This window comes from Salmo trutta, chromosome 4 (genome assembly GCF_901001165.1).
Source record: "Salmo trutta chromosome 4, fSalTru1.1, whole genome shotgun sequence".
Lineage (NCBI taxonomy): Eukaryota > Metazoa > Chordata > Actinopteri > Salmoniformes > Salmonidae > Salmo > Salmo trutta.
In genome coordinates this window covers 67592847-67613006 of record NC_042960.1, presented here as the reverse complement: position 1 = coordinate 67613006, position 20160 = coordinate 67592847, and the positions used below count along the sequence as shown (strand labels likewise).

The 20160-nt window shown below is 43.3% G+C and overlaps 1 protein-coding gene across 2 annotated transcripts; it reads right to left on the bottom strand.

The window, feature by feature from the left end:
• Positions 1-2520: 2520 nt before the first annotated feature.
• Positions 2521-19669, bottom strand: LOC115192933 (fatty acid desaturase 2-like). 2 transcript variants are annotated; one of them, XM_029751892.1, is made up of 14 exons: positions 19536-19669; positions 18901-19003; positions 18227-18547; positions 17521-17631; positions 12559-12756; positions 12254-12355; positions 11793-11918; positions 7909-7969; positions 7704-7780; positions 4297-4394; positions 4037-4133; positions 3720-3799; positions 3019-3144; positions 2521-2883 (listed from the first exon to the last, which is right to left on the bottom strand). In XM_029751892.1, the coding sequence occupies exons 3-14, from the start codon at positions 18470-18472 to the stop codon at positions 2832-2834; spliced, it is 1374 nt and encodes a 457-aa protein (XP_029607752.1). In that variant the 5' UTR covers positions 18473-18547; positions 18901-19003; positions 19536-19669; the 3' UTR covers positions 2521-2831. The 2 variants fall into 2 exon arrangements, with proteins under 2 accessions (XP_029607752.1, XP_029607751.1); XM_029751891.1 differs by lacking the exons at positions 18901-19003; positions 19536-19669 and adding an exon at positions 18637-18710.
• Positions 19670-20160: the final 491 nt, after the last annotated feature.

Below are 20160 nucleotides of genomic sequence, written 5' to 3'. Positions count from 1 at the left end.
AGTCACGCGAGCACGCCGTTCCTTCTTTTTCTTCTTGAATGGATAAGCTATTGTCCGGTTGGAATATTATCGCAATTTTACGTTAAAAATGCGATAAAGATTGATTTTAAACAGCGTTTGACATGCTTCTAAGTACGGTAATGGAACATTTTGACTTTTCGTCTCTCGTTCCGCGCTCGCGCGTTATACCTTTGGATAAGTGATCTGTACGCACAAACAAAACGGAGGTATTTGTACATAAATATGGATTATTTCGAACAAAAACAACATTTATTGTGGAAGTAGCAGTCCTGGGAGTGCATTCTGACGAAGGTCAGCAAAGGTAAGAGAATATTTCTAATACTAATTCTGAGTTTAGGTTGCTCCGAACTTGGCGGGTGTCCGAATAGCTCGCCGTGATGGCTGAGCTATGTGCTCAGAATATTGAAAAATGTGCTTTCTCCGTAAAGCTATTTTAAAATCTGACACAGCGGTTGCATCCAGGGGTAGTCTATCTATAATTCTTTAAATAATTGTTATATATTTTGTCAACGTTTATGACGAGTATTTTTGTAAATTGATGTGCACATTCACCGGACGTTTTGGTGGGAATACATTACCTGAACATCACGCGCCAATGTAAAATGCTGTTTTTGGATATAAATATGAACTTTATCGAACAAAACATACATGTATTGTGTATCATAATGTCCTAGGAGTGTCATCTGATGAAGATCGTCAAAGGTTAGTTCTGCATTTAGCTGTGTTTTGGGTTTTATTGACACATGTCCTTGCTTGGAAAATGGCTGTGTGATTATTTTTGTCTATGTACTCTCCTAACATAATCTAATGTTTTGCTTTCGCTGTAAAGCCTTTTTGAAATCGGACAATGTGGTTAGATTAACCTGTTTGGGCTAGGGGGCAGTATTGAGAATTTTGGAAAAAATATGTGCCCATTTTTAACTGCCTCCTACACCAACTCAGAAGCTAGAATATGCATATTATTGTTCAGGTTTGGATGGAAAACACCCTAAAGTTTCACCCTAAACTGTTTGAATGGTGTCTGTGAGTATAACAGAACTCCTATGGCAGGCAAAAACCTGACAAGGTTTCATGCAGGAAGTGGCCTGTCTGACAAGGAGTCGTGCGTCTTGCATCTGTTTATTGAAAAGTAAGGATCTTAGCTGTAACGTGACAATTCCTAGGGCTCCAATAGGCTCTCAGAACCCGGGAAAACCCTGAAGGATGACGAGGCGGCCTCTGGCTGAAACAGATTATCGCCTTTGGTAAGTGGCCGATCAGAGGACCATTGAATGAGGCGCGTGCACGATTCGCCCCCGTGGAGAAATTTCATTCGGCTGTTTAGGCTCATTGCAGATTCCCGGTCGGAATATTATCGCTTTTCTACGAGATAAATGGCATAAAAATTGGTTTTAAACAGCGGTTGACATGCTTCGAAGTACGGTAATGGAATATTTAGACATTTTTTGTCACGCCATGCGCCATGCTCGTGACCGTGATGTAGCATTCTGATAGTGTCTAGAACTCACGAACAAAACGTCGCTGTTTGGATATAACGATGGATTATTTGGGACCAAACCTACATTTTTTATTGAAGAAGAAGTCCTGGGACTGCATTCTGACGAAGAACAAGAAAGGTAAGAACATTTTTCTTATAGGAAATGTGATTTTGGTCAAGGCTGAACTGGGTGGGTGTCTAAATAGCTAGCCCGTGATGCCGGGCTATGTACTTAGAATATTGCAAAATGTGCTTCATCCGAAAAGCTATTTTAAAATCGGACATATCGAGTGCATAGAGGAGTTCTGTATCTATAATTCTTAAAATAATTGTTATGCTTTTTGTGAACGTTTATCGTGAGTAATTTAACAAACTGTTAGTAAATTCCCCGGAAGTTTGCGGGGGGTATGCTTTTCTGAACGTCACATGCTAATGTAAAAAGCTGGTTTTTGATATAAATATGAACTTGATTGAACAGACATGCATGTATTGTATAACATAATGTCCTAGGTGTGTCATCTGATGAAGATCATAAAAGGTTAGTGCTGCATTTAGCTGTGGTTTGGGTTTATGTGACATGATATGCTAGCTTGAAAAATGGGTGTCTGATTATTTCTGGCTGGGCACTCTCCTGACATAATCTAATGTTTTGCTTTCGTTGTAAAGCCTTTTTGAAATCGGACAGTGTGGTTAGATTAACGAGATTCTTGTCTTTAAATAGCTGTAAAATAGTCATATGTTTGAGAAATTGAAGTAAAAGTATTTCAAACGATTCAAAAATCGCGCCACTGGATTGAAGTGGCTGTTACGTAGGTGGGACGAAATCGTCCCACATGCGCCAGAGAGGTTAACGAGAAGTTTATCTTTACAATGGTGTAAAATAGTTGTATGTTTGAGAAAGTTGAATTATGACATTTGGTTGTTTTTGAATTTTCCGCCCTGATATTTCACTGGCTGTGTCCCGCAGGTGGGACGCTAGAAGTTAAGCGATCCCTCCACCAAAAACGAACGGACAACCAGACTGGAATGATTGAGACTTGTGTCAATTACAGAACATTTCCTAGGATTTTCTGCCTGCATCAAACCCAGTGGATAATGCTTGAAATATAGGTCAATAAAAATTGTTTTTAATTTTTTTTAAACGCCTGGCCCTACTATATAAACCATCTATTTATGCTATGGATCCCCATTCACTGCTGCCAAGGATTAAAACAATTATATCACAATGTTTGCAGCGATCATTATCATCAAAAACATCTAGGAAATGTCTTCTCTGTTCGCAGGTTGTTCATCTGCGATGGATTTAAAATCCCGTCCAGAGTCAGGAAGGGATTTATTTATGGAGATATGCATCCAGCCACAGATCCCCTGACTTCTTCAGTGACCTGGAGAAGAACAAAGGTGGATAACAAACCAGGTAAATCACATAGGAAACTGAGAGCAGCAGGTATCACCTTATGATGTACAATCTATTCCCAGAGGATAGCACTTAAAAATATTCATTTAAACACGTGTTTTACCTGACAACATCAGTGATGCCTTGCTGCATGGTCTTGACCTGATAGGGAACTCCATGTTTCTCACACAAAGCACGAACCAGAGGAGCCACCAGGTGGTAGTTATGACGGGGCATGGTAGGAAACAGACTGGGAGAGAGAGGGGGAGACAGAGAAAGAGAGGCAGAGAGAGAGAGAGTGGGGGGGCAGGGGGAAGGTGGCAGAGGGAGAGAGAGATTAGAGAAAGAGGCAGAGGCAGAGAGAGGGGTGGGGGAGGAGGAAGGAGAGAAAGGGAGGGAGAGACAGAGAGAGAGGGTGGGGTGGGGGAGGAGGAAGGAGAGAGAGGGAGGGAGAGACAGAGAGAGAGAGGCAGAGAGAGGGGTGGGGGAGGAGGAAGGAGAGAGAGGGAGGGAGAGACAGGGAGAGAGGGTGGGGGTGGGGGAGGAGGAAGGAGAGAGAGGGAGGGAGAGACAGAGAGCAGACACAATCAGAGTTTTTCAGAGAAACCTCCGTTTCTGAGTAGGATTGTATCGATATTGTATCTAAACACTATTACGAGGTAGAGTAATTAGCACAAACAACTGTTAAGTTATATTTAAGATCAAATGAAGCTGAATACTGCTTAAACTATAATTTTAGTATGTCAGTGACCTGATAAATGACAATATAAATACAGTAATTACTGTTGACAGACAACAGTAAGGTGGGATATTTGTTCCACTTACTGGTGTTCAATCTGAAAGTTGAGGTGTCCACTGAACCAGTCGTTGAAGGTAGACTGTTCAATGTTGCAAGTAGCGCTCAACTAAGACCACAGAAAGAGACACGTTATAGCTCCCTCTGCTGGAGAACTACGGATGGCACAGCCCCAGAAAACACTCCTGGGCCTGTATTCAGGACTGCTGTTACAGGATCAGTTTAGCCTTTTAAGATGATAATGAATAGGAATGTAAGGACAGGGGGGACCTGATCCTAGATCAGCCCTCCTACTCCAAGACACTGTGTATATGGACCCAGTTGTCTCATAATGATGACATGTTACCTGCATGGTGAGCCAGTCCTGGTGTCTCTCATGATCTATCTCCATAGGAAGGTGATTCATCTGGGTCACCCATACAAACCAGTGGCTTTCCAAAAACCTATATATACAGTACAATATTCACAATACAATTATTCAGCCACAATATTATGTTACATTATTACATCAAGCACAGCATTGTGCTGTTTTCTAATACTGTAGATAGTTTGAATACAATGAATGAATGATTTAATCTTTGAGCTCCCTCTCAGTTCATACTTTACCTGACGAAGCTGATCAATGCTACTGAGCCAAAGAAACCAAAGAAGGGATAGTAACAGCAGAAGAAGCGAAGGTAGAAACTCATCGACCACGCCAGATCCTTTACAGGAGACAAAGATTGGTATTATGGCCAGACATTATCAAAGCAACAATTATCACACCTGGGGTTCCTACCAAAGCAACAATCATCACACCTGGGGTTCCAACCAAAGCAACAATCATCACACCTGGGGATCCTACCAAAGCAACAATAATCACACCTGGGGTTCCTATCAAAGCAACAATCATCACACCTGGGGTTCCTACCAAAGCAACAATCACACCTGGGTTTCCTACCAAAGCAACAATTATCACACCTGGGTTTCCTACCCAGTGGCAACATGTCATTCATGTTTTGAGCCCCACATTTATTAGAAATTATAGATGAAACGTATCGATGCTCATCGGACATAAACATTACACAACAAGTTGGAAATTGCAAATTCAACAATGAGTCGTTTGGAAGGAATTTTTTCATTTTACCAGGTAAGAACACATTCTCATTTACAGCAATGACCTGGGGAATAGTTTCAGGGGAGAGGAGGGGGATGAATGAGCCAACTGGAAGCTGGATGATTAGGTGGCCGTGATGGTATGAGTGCCAGATTGGGAATTTAGCCAGGACACCAGGGTTAACACCCCTACTCTTACGATAAGTGGCATGGGATCTTTAATGACCTCAGAGAGTCAGGACACCCGTTTAACGTCCCATCCGAAAGACAGCATCCTACACAGGGCAGTGTCCCCAATCACTGCCCTGGGGGATTGGGATATTGTTTTTTTAGACCAGAGGAAAGACTGCCTCCTACTGGCCCTCCAACACCACTTCCAGCAGCATCTGATCTCCCATCCAGGGACTGACCAGGACCAATCCTGCTTAGCTTCAGCAACAAGCCAGCAGTGGGATGCAGGGTGGTATGCTGCTGGCGCAATCAGTGACAGTGGCTAACTACAAGCATTGTGAAGCAATCACTAGCCTGCTATTCAGTGGAGTGGTTGTGTGGTCACAAATCTGGGATTAAGGGGCTCTTTTCCAAGTTTAAAATGATAAACATTCAACATTGGCCACGGTGTCAATGAAGCGTGACTTTTTTGCCGCACTCAAAAACAACTGTTACCTCAGAACTGCGAAAACTTGACTTCAAGACAACTGTGAAGATGGGAATAAACGAGCTCCGACTGGGAAAATACGTTTTGAACGGTCATCCAACTCGGGAATTGTAAATCCGGCCTCTTTCCAGAGCTACAACCTGAAGATCAGTGACGTCATCATGATTCAACCTTGTTTTGAAAAGCACCATAAATCCAGAAAAGCATGATTTGCGCCGCGCTCTAAACAACTGTTAACTCAGAACTGCGAAAACTTGACTACAGTGAGTTCAAGACAACTGGGAAGTCACGAATGAATGACTGGGAAAATACGTTTTGAAGGGCCATCCAACTCAGAATTGTATATCCGGCCTCTTTCTAGAGCTACGAACTGAAGATCAATGATGTCATCATGATTTAAACTTGTTTTTTTTTCCAGAGATCCCACTTGTCTTGAAAGCATAAATCCAGAGAACGACAGACTTTGATGACAAAATGTTCCCACTAAGGACTTCGGCGCCACTTTGAGCACAGCACAACAAGGTGATGTATTGTATGCTGCTGCATAAATGATGTAATATGCCAGGGAGATATGTATACTGTAGCTAATAAAGTAATACTAAGTGTATGTTGTGTAGTAAGATGTTAGTAGCCCATGTGCCTCACTCTAATAATTTGGTCCCTTTCTCCCTCATAACTTACTGTTCTGCCTTGGTGGAGCACATGTAGCCTACAACCTGTTTTAGAGAAATGTAATCATTGAATATTGTAAGAGCTTTCCTTGTCTGCTTATATCCCCCCTTTATTTATCCTATGGTTCTGACTTGGTGTACAGGGAGAACACTTGAAGAATGGCCCGTGTTCTGAATTCTGTCTCGGTACATTTCAAAAGCGCTAAACAAATAGTTATAATTGGCTACGTCCGTCCTAGCCTGCTCATTAATGTCTTAATCTAAATGACAGATTCCCTCTTATCCGCTTGTCGTCCCCTTATGCCATAGCTTGTACATCTCAAATTGTCATTAGAAACCACATTTGTTTAACCAAGTCAGCCATATCAGCTATGTTTTTTTAAAGACAGTAAATGAGGCTGAATGAACTGTTTTGCTGCCAGACAAGGCTCCGCTGTTAGCCAGGTGTAGCAGTGGTAAGATGACGGGACTCTGCTGTTGGCACAGCTATATGTAGGTCTTAACAGTTTGTGTGCACCGTTTGTCACCATTACAGTGTAATTAATGTATTGTTTAGTGGTGTATTGTGGCTTTGCTGGCATGCATCCCATTTTTTTTATTTTTGCATGCTAAAATCACCCCTGTTTCTAGCAAAGCAACAATTATCACGGTGATTAGGAAGTTAGTTCACCCGATGTCACAGGAAGGCCAAAAAGATCAAGGACAACAACCACCCGAGCCACTGCCTGTTCACCCCGCTATCATCCAGAAGGCGAGGTCAGTACAGGTGCATCAAAGCGGCGACCGAGAGACTGAAAAACAGCTTCTATCTCAAGGCCATCAGACTGTTAAACAGCCATCACTAACATTGAGTGGCTGCTGCCAACATACTGACTCAACTCTCTAGCCACTTTAATAATGGAAAATTGGATGTAATAAATGTATCACTAGTCACTTTAAACAATGCCACTTTATATAATGTTTACATACCCTACATTACTCATCTAATATGTATATACTGTACTCTATACCATCTACTGCATCTTGCCTATGCCGTTCGGCCATCGCTCATCCATATATTTATATGTACATATTCTTATTCATTCCTTTACACTTGTGTGTATTAGGTAGTTGTTGTGAAATTGTAAGATATTACTTGTTAGATATTACTGCACGGTTGGAACAAGAAGCAGAAGCATTTCGCTACACTCATATTAACATCTGCTAACCATGTGTATGTGATAAAATTTGATTTGATTTAGTCATTTCTGATGGTACAGTCAGTGTGTTGTTGGTGGTGCAATATTATGCTCGCTAGCTTTAGTGAGCGATGAACAAGGATTTAGTGCCCCCAGGTGTTAGCATAATCATATCTATCCTGCCCTGCCTTTCTAATGTCTACGAAAGCCAAGTTAACAAACAGATCACCGACAATTTCGAATCCCACCGTACCTTCTCCGCTATGCAATCTGGTTTCCGAGCTGGTCATAGGTGCACCTCAGCCACGCTCAAGGTCCTAAACATCATATCATTACTCTCTCATGGAAGCCTTATGTTCCAGATGGGAATGATGAGGATTAAGTCTACATTTATTTGGTATGAAATCTCACCACCCAGTCCTGTCGTAAAAACATGGTCCGCAATATCTGGATGTGGAAATACACTGGAATAAGTAGTGGAGGTCCAACTGAAAGACAGAAGGAAAATATTGGTATTACATACATACATCAGTTGTCTATATTTTACTTGTATGTGTTCAATTGAAGTTGATGTGATTTATGTACGGAAATCCATGAAACGTGTTCAGAAACTTACTGAGGAAGAAGTACTGGTGTTGGTGATGGTAGGGCATGTACTTCAACTTCTTTATACCATACTGCAATAGACAGAGACAAGGAGTCAGATGGATCTTACACAGAAACACTAATACCGTTTTAACACTACTGAGCCAAACTGTTACATGGATTTCATTACATGGTTATTTCATGAATATTACATTCATTTAATGAACTATTAACCCTTGTGTTGTCTTTAGTGTAAAAAATGACCCGCCACTATGTTTAACAGCAGAGAAAACCCCCTAAATGATATTTTTTCAACTTGAAATTTGATTACTTTTCCTAGTGTCCCCAACATTAGAAAAAGTGAAACATTGCCTTTGTTCATATTTCCATGAAAGCTGTACACCACCAGGGTACAAAGATTGTCTTAGGGTCATTTTTGACCCGGCAGTTATAAAATAATTTACACACCACAAAAAAAAAGATAAATGATAAATTGAGATTGTGTGTGCTACTGATTGAACTCAGACAAAACAAAAACGTTCTTGTGCGTGTGCAGCATCTCCCCTCCATGACCCCACACATGACTCAAGTTCACAGACTAAATAAACACTATTTCAGACAAAATAAACAACATTTCAGACAAAATAAACATTTCTTGAAAGCATTGTTTACTAATGGGGAATGCAGTCAGAGGCTATAAAGGTGCTGCAGATGACAGTCCCCCAGTTGGGGTATGCAGTCAGAGGCTATAAAGGTGCTGCAGATGACAGTCCCCCCAGTTGGGGTATGCAGTCAGAGGCTATAAAGGTGCTGCAGATGACAGTCCCCCCAGTTGGGGAATGCAGTCAGAGGCTATAAAGGTGCTGCAGATGACAGTCCCCCCAGTTCTCTCTTTGCTGAAGCCATGAGTACACGTTTCAGTGCCCAACAGGTCATAGATCTGATTTTTTTCAGATGTCCAGGAGGAACAAGAGAACAATGATTTAGAAGAGGAGGTGGTATCTGAAGAAGAAGACGGGGAAGAAGATGAAGAAGAAATCCCCCAAGCTGAAAGAGAGACATTTTTGTCAAAGAACAGCAAAATAACATGGTCTTTGTCACCATATGACAACCAGGGCAGGATGGCAGCACAACATGTCATAAGGATGACCCCAGGGCCCACAAGACATGCAGTTGCCCAGGACATCGCCTCAACATTCTACATGTTCATCACACCAGCCACCTAAAAAAATCATCCTGGAGATGACAAATTTGGAGGTTTTCCGTAAATATGGAGACAACTGGAAAAGGATGGATGAGATCGACCTGCGTGCCTACATAGGGCTGCTAATCTTAGCGGGTGTGTATAGGTCCCGAGGCGAGGCTACATGTAGTCTCTGGGATGCAGAGAGTGGAAGGGTGATTTTCCGTGCCATGATGCCACTGAAAGTCTTTCACACTTTCTCAAGAATGCTACGATTTGATAACCGTGAGTCAAGACCTGCAAGACATGTGAGAGACAAACTGGCGGCTATAAGAGAGGTCTGGGAGAAGTGGGTGGAGCGTCTGCCATACCTCTACAACCCTGGGCCTGAAGTAACAGTGGATGAGGCCATACCTCTACAACCCTGGGCCTGAAGTAACAGTAGATTCTGCCATACCTCTACAACCCTGGGCCTGAAGTAACAGTGGATGAGGCCATACCTCTACAACCCTGGGCCTGAAGTAACAGTGGATGAGGCCATACCTCTACAACCCTGGGCCTGAAGTAGCAGTGGATGAGGCCATACCTCTACAACCCTGGGCCTGAAGTAACAGTGGATGAGGCCATACCTCTACAACCCTGGGCCTGAAGTAACAGTAGATTCTGCCATACCTCTACAGCCCTGGGCCTGAAGTAACAGTAGATTCTGCCATACCTCTACAACCCTGGACCTGAAGTAACAGTGGATGAGGCCATACCTCTACAACCCTGGACCTGAAGTAACAGTGGATGAGGCCGTACCTCTACAACCCTGGGCCTGAAGTAGCAGTGGATGAGGCCATACCTCTACAACCCTGGGCCTGAAGTAACAGTGGATGAGCAACTGGTTCCATTCAGAGGTACATTTTATTTTCATATCTGTAATATAAGTGATTTTGACTATTCATTTTATTATGTATTGCTGTAATATCTTTGATTTATGTCATTGTTTTCTGTGACACTGATATTAATTACTGATAGGAATCTCTTTTGTCAAAAGGTCACTGCTCTTTCCGGCAATTTATGCCCAGCAGGCCTGCAAAGTATGAAATCATACTTGGAAGATACAAGTCTGCACAGGGAAGCCGACCAGTGGAGGCCCGGAGAAGAACCAGGGGATATGGGTTGTGCTTGATGTGACAGATGGACCGAGGAGGCACAATTTCTTCACCTCTTCTGAACTCAGCCAGCAAGATCCTGAAGAGGAAGATCACCATGGTTGGCACAGTTAGAAAGAACAAGCCTGAGCTTTCCCCTGCACTCCTCGCAACAAGGGGGAGAAAGGCCTTCTCATCAAAGTTTGCCACCACTCTGGTTTCTTACCTTATGTGGTCCTCCTGAGCACACTGCACAAAATGGCTGAGATCAGTGATCATGAGGACAGGAAGCCAGCCATCATCCTAGACTACAACCATAACAAAGGAGGCGTGGACAACCTGGACAAGGGGATTGAAAATTACAGCTGCAGGAAGATGACTGCCCACTGGCCCCTGGTCATCTTCCACAACATCATTGATGTGTCCTCATACAATACCGTGATATGGAACAAGATCAACCCTATCTGGATGCCTGATAAGCAGAACAAGAGGAGGGTGTTCCTAGAGCAGCTGGGAAAGGCACTTGTAACCCCACACATTCAAAGAAGGGAGCGCCTCCCCTGCACAGCAGCATCTGCAGCACTTGTGAAAGCTGTTCAGGGGGCAGATTCTTGTCCTGATCCACCTGAGGCAGCAGCTGGGGCAGGCAAGAGAGGAGATGCCAATTCTGCCCCCCAAAGAAGGACTGTAAAACAAATACTATGTTCTGCACATGTGAGAAATACATCTGCAAAGTCCATGCACACACACTTGCATACTGTCCTACATGTGCTAATTAGAGTTGATTGATTTATGTTCTTCACGTTTTTGTTTTGTATATATTATCTTATTTTATTCTTATTTATTGTTGTTGTTTATACACATTGTGGGTGGGGGCAATGGATAAACAAATGGGAGAAAACTAGTATTTTATAGTTGAATTCCTCATTGTAATATAAGAATATATCACTATGTTGCCAAAAACTTTCAAAACTGTTATTGTTTCCCTTCAATAAAATGCATTCAAAACTACTTTCTGCACATTTCTGCTATTTTCTTAGGCTTTACAAAAACTAAAAAGCTAAAACGTTTATGTTTACACCTCTTGCTATTTGTTTTACCTTTAGCAATAATAATAATAATAATAATAATAAACCTCTACTTTAGTAAAGAAAACAATTATGACAAGTGTGTTCTAATAAAAACGAGTGGTGTCCACTGATTAAATGCAGTCTTTCTGCATTGTGAAGAGGGAAAACCCAGATATTCACAAAGTTTGTGATGAATGACAGGTTTAAAATTTAAAATTCAATTAAGATGTTTTATTTTAGGGGTTTAGTTAAGGCGGGTCATTTTTTACCCCTAGGACAAGGGGAGCAGACAGCATGTTAAGACTACACAAGGATTAAAAGGATATTGGAATTTTACATTAATATTATTACATGGTTATTTCATGAATATTACATTAATTTAATGAACTATTACATGGATATTTGAATATTACATGAATATTTAGATTATTATTCAAATATGACATGGAGTCAGATGGGTCATAAAGCACTAAGGTTGTGGGTCCAGTTGGGGCAGAGTTCACAAATATAATATATTGATAACTACCTCTACAGGCTGTGTGTCTCCCAGGACGAAGACATGCAGTGAGTTGACATCAGGATCTTTACTAAACACGTTGGGCTTAGCGTGGTGCTGGAAGTGACGATGGTTCCACCAGTTAGCAGAGGCACCCTGGAAACACACAGCTAATGTTACTTATTAATGGTACACACAATTACACTTACTGTAACTTACAACTGTTGGACACTACACGAAATAAGGCTAATGTATAGCAGTCAACTTGGAAATGTAACACTGCTCTGGTGAATGTAGGAAAGTGAAAGGGACAGTTTCCTGAACAAAGATTTAACATAGTCCTGGAGTAAAATGTAATTTCAAAGGAGATCATCCATTGAGAATGGTTTTCAGTCCAGGACTGGGTTTAAACTATGTCCGGGTTAACTTATCCAAAGAGTAGCAGAAGATCAGCCTAAAGAAACAGTAATGTCAAATGTCCAGTAGCCTACCTTTAGGTGTCCAATGACAAACTTTTGCAGTACGTGATTCCAACTGGATTTCTTGAAGACTGACAGGTGGCCGAAGTCATGCTGCAGCCAGCCAGCCTGGGACTGAGAGGGAAAAAGAAAGGCAGATTTTGAACGGTGTCTGAAAGGTGGTTTGGTAACCCTATCGCTAACCCAAAACCCTTACTCTAACCTAACCTCACCACCCCTAACCTTAACCTTAACCCTAACCTTCGATCCCTATGCCTAACCTTTGAATCTGCCTGTCAACTATCTTCTTGTACTCCCTAATAATATGGTAATGGTACCTGAGACGTGGCCAGCATGAGGGAACAGAGCAGTGTGAGGCTCCAGCTGGTCCCCCAGACCCAGAACAGGCCCAAAGCCAGGGCCTCTAGTAGCAGGATGTGGCCCAGGTAGAGGCTGAAGAACAGGGGGCGGGCACGGAGGAGACCCTCACTCTCCACACGGTCGCGCAAGGCCTGGAAGTCCTGCACCAGAGCTGCCTGTATGGGTTAGAGGTGATCAATAATCAATTAAGACGTATGAAGTAAGGAGTCTTTCTCAATTCAACTGTCCTTGATTTGAGGACGCGAGAAATTAGGATGAGAGGAATTACAGAAAGACCAACTGTGATAGAGCAAAGTAGACGAACCAGGAGGAAGGCGGCTGATGGTAGAGAGATGAGAATTGAGGGAGGGGAGGAGAGGAAGAGGACAGGGATAAGGACAGTGTAAATTGAGAAGAGAAACCTGTAGAGAAGAAGAAGAAGAGGGAGAAGAAGGGTAAGGAAATAGAAGTAACAGAAAGCTGAAGAGTAGCAGGATAAGATGTAAGACTCCTGAATAGATAAACAGACAGCGGGCAGCGGGGCATCTGGGCACATAGACAGGCTGGTATAATGTGCCCTAGTTATAGGGGCATCTGGGCACATAGACAGGCTGGTATAATGTGATCTAGTTATAGGGGCATCTGGACACATAGACAGGCTGGTATAATGTGCCCTAGTTATAGGGGCATCTGGGCACATAGACAGGCTGGTATAATATGCCCTAGTTATAGGGGCATCTGGGCACATAGACAGGCTGGTATAATATGCCCTAGTTATAGGGGCATCTGGGCACGTAGACAGGCTGGTATAATGTGCCCTAGTTATAGGGGCATCTGGGCACATAGACAGGCTGGTATAATGTGCCCTAGTTATAGGGGCATCTGGGCACATAGACAGGCTGGTATAATGTGCCCTAGTTATAGGGGCATCTGGGCACATAGACAAGCTGGTATAATATGCCCTAGTTATAGGGGCATCTGGGCACGTAGACAGGCTGGTATAATGTGCCCTAGTTATAGGGGCATCTGGGCACATAGACAGGCTGGTATAATGTGCCCTAGTTATAGGGGCATCTGGGCACATAGACAGGCTGGTATAATGTGCCCTAGTTATAGGGGCATCTGGGCACATAGACAAGCTGGTATAATATGCCCTAGTTATAGGGGCATCTGGGCACGTAGACAGGCTGGTATAATGTGCCCTAGTTATAGGGGCATCTGGGCACATAGACAGGCTGGTATAATGTGCCCTAGTTATAGGGGCATCTGGGCACATAGACAAGCTGGCATAATGTGCCCTAGTTATAGGGGCATCTGGGCACGTAGACAGGCTGGTATAATGTGCCCTAGTTATAGGGGCATCTGGGCACATAGACAGGCTGGTATAATGTGCCCTAGTTATAGGGGCATATGGGCACATAGACAGGCTGGTATAATGTGCCCTAGTTATAGGCGCATCTGGGCACACAGACAGACTGGTGTAATGTGCCCTAGTTATGGTAGATGACTGAAGACCAAATAAAATAAACATTTATTTGTCACATCCGCCGAATACAACAGGTTTTAAGAAAAATACCTAAGATAAAGTAAGAAATAGAAGTAACAAATAATTAAACAGCAGCAGTAAATAACAATAGCGAGGCTATATACAGGTGGTACCGGTACAGAGTCAATGTGCGGGGGAACCGGTTAGTCTGGGTAATTGAGGTAATATGTACATGTAGGTAGAGTTATTAAAGTGACAGCAGCATAGAAGCGGGGGCAATGCAAATAGTCTGGGTTGCCATTTCATTACATGTTCAGGAGTCTTATGGCTTCGGGGTAGAAGCTGTTTAGAAGCCTCTTGGACCTAGACTTGGCACTCCTGTACCGCTTGCCGTGCGGTAGCATAGAGAACAGTCTATGACTGGGGTGGCTGTAGTCTGACAATTTTTATGGCCTTCCTCTGACAGCGCCTAGTATAGAGGTCCTGGATGGCAGGAAGATTGGCCCCGGTGATATACTGGGCCTTTCGCACTACCCTCTGAAGTGCCTTGCGGTCGGAGGACGAGCAGTTGCCATACCAGGCAGTGATGCAACCAGTCAGGATGCTCTCGATGGTGCAGCTGTAGAACCTTTTGAGGATCTGAGGACCGATGCCAAATCTTTTCAGTCTCCTGAGGGGGAATAGGTTTTGTCGTGCCCACTTCACAACTGTATTGGTGTGCTTGGACCATGTTAGTTTGTTTGTGATGTGGACACCAAGGAACTTGAAGCTCTCAACCTGCTCCACTACAGCCCCGTCGATGAGAATGGGGACGTGCTCGGGGGCCTCCTTTTCCTGTAGTCCACAATCATCTCCTTTGTCTTGATCACGTTGAGGGATAGGTTGTTGTCCTTGCACCACACGGTCCGGTCTCTGACCTCCTCCCTATAGACTGTCTCGTCGTTGTCGGTGATCAGGCCTACCACAGTTGCGTCATCGGCAAACTTAACGATGGTGTTGGAGTCAGGCCTGACCGTGCAATCATGAGTTAACAGGGAGTACAGGAGAGGACTGAGCACGCACCCCTGAGGGGCCCTCGTGTTGAGGATCAGCGTGGTGGATGTGTTGGTACCTACCCTTACCAGCTTGGGGCGGCCCGTCAGGAAGTCCAGGATCCAGTTGTAGAGGGAGGTGTTTAGTCCCAGGGTCCTTAGCTTAGTGATGAGCTTTGAAGGCCCTATGGTGTTGAACGCTGAGCTGTAGTCAATGAACAGCATTCTCACATAGGTTCCTTTTGTTTAGGTGTGAAAGGGCAGTGTGGAGTGCAATAGAGATTGCATCATCTGTGGATCTGTTGGGGTGGTATGCAAATTGGAATGGATCTAGGGTTTCTGGGATAATGGTGATGATGTGAGCCATTACCAGCATTTCAAAGCACTTCATGGCTTCAGACATGTGTGCTACGGGTCGTTAGTCATTTAGGCAGGTTACCTTAGTGTTCTTGGGCACAGGGACTATGGTGGTCTGCTTGAAACATGTTGGTATTGTAGACTCGGACGGGGATAGGTTGAAAATGTTAGTGAAGACACTTGCCAGTTGGTCAGCGCATGCTCGGAGTACACGTCCTGGTAATCCGTCTGGCCCTGCGGCCTTGTGAATGTTGACCTGTTTAAAGGTCTTACTCACATCGACTGCGGAGAGCATGATCACAGTCATCTGGAACAGCTGATGCTCTCATGCATGTTTCAGTGTTACTTGCCTCGAAGCGAACATAGAAGTGATATAACTCGTCTGGTAGGCTTGTGTCACTGTGCAGCTCTCGGCTGTGCTTCCCTTCATAGTCTGTAATAGTTTGCAAGCCCTGACACATCCGACAAGCGTTGGAGCCAGTGTAGTATGATTTAATCTTAGTCCTGTATTGATGCTTTGCCTGTTTGATGGTTTGTCGGAGGGCATAGCAGGGATTTCTTATAAGCTTCCGGGTTAGTGTCCCGCTCCTTGAAAGAGGCATCTCTATCCTTTAGCTCAGAGCGGATGCTGCCTTTAATCCATGGCTTCTGGTTGGGGTATGTATGTACAGTCACTGTGGGGACGACGTTGTCAATGAACTTATTGCTAAAGCCAGTGACTGATGTGGTGTACTCCTCAATGCCATCGGAGGAATCAGGGAACATATTCCAGTCTGTGCTAGCAAAACAGTCCTGTAGCTTAGCATCTGCTTCATCTGACCACTTTTTTATTGATCTAGTCACTGGTGCTTCCTGCTTTCATTTTTGCTTGTAAGCAGGAATCAGGAGGATAGAGTTGTGGTCGGATTTACCAAATGGAGGGCGAGGAAGAGCTTTGTACACGTCTCTGTGTGTGGAGTAAAGGTGATCTACAGTTTTTTTCCCTCTGGTTACACATTTAACATGCTGATAGAAATGAGGTAAAACTGATTTAAGTTTCCCTGCATTAAAGTCCCCGGCCACTAGGAGCGCCTCCTCTGGATGAATATTTTCCTGTTTGCTTATGGCGGTATTGAGTGCAGTCCAGCAGCGGTCTGTGGTGGGATGTAGACATAGTGTAGTCTACAGCTTATCATGAGATACTCTACCTCAGGCGAGCAAAACCTTGAGAATTCCTTAGATATTGTTCACCAGCTGTTGTTCACAAATATACATAGACCGTCACCCCTTGTCTTACCAGAAGCTGCTGTTCTATCCTGCAGTTACAGTCTATGCCAGCTGTATGTTATTCATGTCGTCGTTCAGCCACGACTTGAAACATAAGATATTACAGTTTTTAATGTCCTGTTGGTAGGATATACGTGCTTTTATTATCAAGCGATTGTACATTGGCCAATAGCACGGATGGAAAAGGCAGATTAGTCACTCGTCGCCTGATCCTCACAAGGCACCCCGTTCTCCTTCCGCAAAATCTCAGTCTCTTTCTTCTGCGAATGACGGGGATGAGGGCCTGTTCGGGTGTCTGGAGTAAATCCCTCTCGTCCGACTCATTAAAGGAAAATTCTTTGTCCAATTCAAGGTGAGTAATCGATGTTCTGATGTCCAGAAGCTCTTTTCGGTCATAAGAGATGGTAGCAGCAACATTATGTACCAAATAAGTTACAAACAATGCGAAAAAACTAACAAAATAGCACGATTGGTTAAGAGCCATTAAAACTCCATCTTTAACATTACTATAACATGACAAAATATTTCCATCCACACCACACTCTGACACATTGTAGAAAGTAACATTCTGCACAGCATTCTGTCTGAGAAGCATGGAATTCCCTATCAGCCAGAGAAAGACAGGCCTCACATTGGTCCCTGGGTCCCTACCTAAACCTACAGTATGTTAGAGTGGGCGTGGGGCTATGTCAGAGGGAGAGACGCTCTAGGCTTCACATTCTATGTTTCATTATGTAGCCTACAACGATGTATGTTATGTAGAGGGAGAGAGAGAGAGAGAGAAAGATGGGCCTCCTCACATTTTTCCCATGGTCCTGGCTGGGCTCTGTCGGTGCCAGCTCTCCAATCAGCAACGGCTTCAGAAACTTCCTGACAAAATTAGGATCAGGATGGAATGCGGAAAATGCGTCCTAGAAATTAGAGACATAGATTCATCTATGTTGTTTAAGAGAAATACATACAAATGTCATTTATTTGTCTCTCAGTAAAAAAAAATAGTATTCACTTTGTGATTAAATAAAGATGCATCATGCAGAAATTGCTCTGCCATTTCCTGGTTGTTATAATTCTAATAGTTCACCTAATTTCAGTTTATGTGACAAAACAAGCAAGTAGAGAATCATTGAATGATCCAAACCGCTGGGAAATAACTTTAAAAAAAATATTTGCATATCTCAGCAAACAAACAACAAAACCGAAAGTAAAAGATGCAAAAAAAACTAAACTTAAGAACAGGAAGCATAGAAGTAGAACAGATAGAACTGCTTCTTAGACTTTCAATGAGAATGACAAACCAAACATTTGCATATTGCAGCTTTCAGAGATTATCATGATCCATCAATGTATGATCCACTAACAACTAGTGTAATATGTCATACAGTCATAATGTACGATCCACTAACAACTAGTGTAATATGTCATACCTACAACATTATAACATTTTCAAACAGTCTTGGAAAAGCTTGAGAACATTTCACCAACAACTTCCATAGTTAGACTACTAACCGTGGCATCTTCTCCAGCAAAGTGACTGATGACCCTGATGCCCCCCGGGTGTCTCTTCGCCCACTGGGTAATATTATAGACCTTCCTGTCGATGACCAACCACTGGTCGCCTCTGTGGGAGTGCCTCTGGACCTCTTCCCAGGTGTAGACTGCACTGCCACCTCGCCCTCCTCGCCCTCCACCGGGCCCAACCACGCCACCCTTAGCCGGCTCGCTTGACTCCGTCTGCTGGCCTCCGCCCCCCATCCTCGGTTCTCTCTGCTCCACTCACACCGTCGCTGTGTCAGCTACGCTCTGTCCAGTCTGTCCACCTGAAGCACACTGAGGACCAGTCAAATGCAACGTACAGAGAGGAAGTCAGGGAATGGAATCAGAATCAGATGATGCTGTCTGAGCCAAGCCACACCTACATGGTGAAATGGTGTGACTCTTCTGCAGGTTGATGTTTATTGGGATGAGTCTCGTCCTGTAGGCAGAACTGAGAGATTTCAACTAGATAAGCCAGCTGCAAAGTCAAAATTGGCTACATTAAAAAATTAATGAAAACAAAAATGTGCTTTTTTGGTCTTAATTTAAGATCAGGGTTGGGTTTAAAATCTAATTGTATGACTGTGGCTGTGCAAACTAGTGACCATTCTGCCTCCAGAACAACATTCATGATGAAAAACGCTAACCTGCGATTCTTTTGCCAGAGGGACGGGAGATGTTTTCCAGACAGCGTTGTACAACAAAATATGTTGTTCAATTGATTTGCTGAAAATATCGAATGAAGAATACCTGTAGAGGCGCAGGAATGTTAGCCAGTCTGGGTTCTGTAATTCTGGGGAGTTTCTATTCTAACAACATCGAAACCATTAAATATGTTGCTGAAAATATCTAATAACGAATACCTGTAGCATTCTGTATGGAGTTCCTATTCTAATCTAATGTTGAGCATCGATGCAATTTACCACGATGTTTATTTGTAACATTATATTAGAATAGAGACAAAGAGCATTGAAATGTTCTCATCAATAAATTACAAAGAATACGGAGATGCGCCATTGTTTAGGCATGGACTCCTCTTCCGTTCCGCATATGTTCCCCGAGTTTTATATGACACACAGTGCAAACCTTTATGAGTGTTTCATTTTAATGTCTCTATAATGACACGCATGATAAAATCTAATAGTCCGTTGTCGTGTCAGCCGTTACAGAAATCCCCAGGCTACATGACATAACATTAAATCAGACTATATTGTTATCAACAATATAACGCAATTATACAATGATGATGTGTATATAGAATGAATAGAATAGCTGCACTCACCAACATATCCAGATGTGCAATCCTCTCTCTCTTTTCCTAGCTCCTCTTATTCATAAAAATAAATGTACTTCTTTCTGATCACCAGTCTCATCATCTATCCAATCAAATCATCAGTAGGCTCCTAACTGTATATTTCGTTCCTATAGCTCTCACTCACCCACTCGTTCACTATACAATTCAAAGCCGATCATTCGAGGGTCTCTAGTCCAATAGGGTTGTTTCACTAGCCTGCTGCCATATCTGCAATTGGTTCACAACAGCCTTTTCCGAATTATATAAAAAATAAATGCCGGCCCTATCAATCTGATTGGCCTTCAGGTCTGTCAATCACTTGCCTATGTCAATCACTTGCCTATGTCAATCACTTACCAATTCCAACCAATCAGGACGTTCTTAGACGCAATCAAGGCCCCGCCCTTGACACAGTGAGTATTTACTTGCTGTCTCAAGAAGAAGAACGGACAGCACCTCTCCTTGATGCTTTCGTGTGGCTCAGTTGGTAGAGCATGGTGTTTGCAACACCAGGGTTTTGGGTTCGATTCCCACGGGGGACCAGTATGTAAAAAAATGTATGAAATGTATGCATTCACTACTGTAAATCGCTCTGGATTAGAGCGTCTGCTAA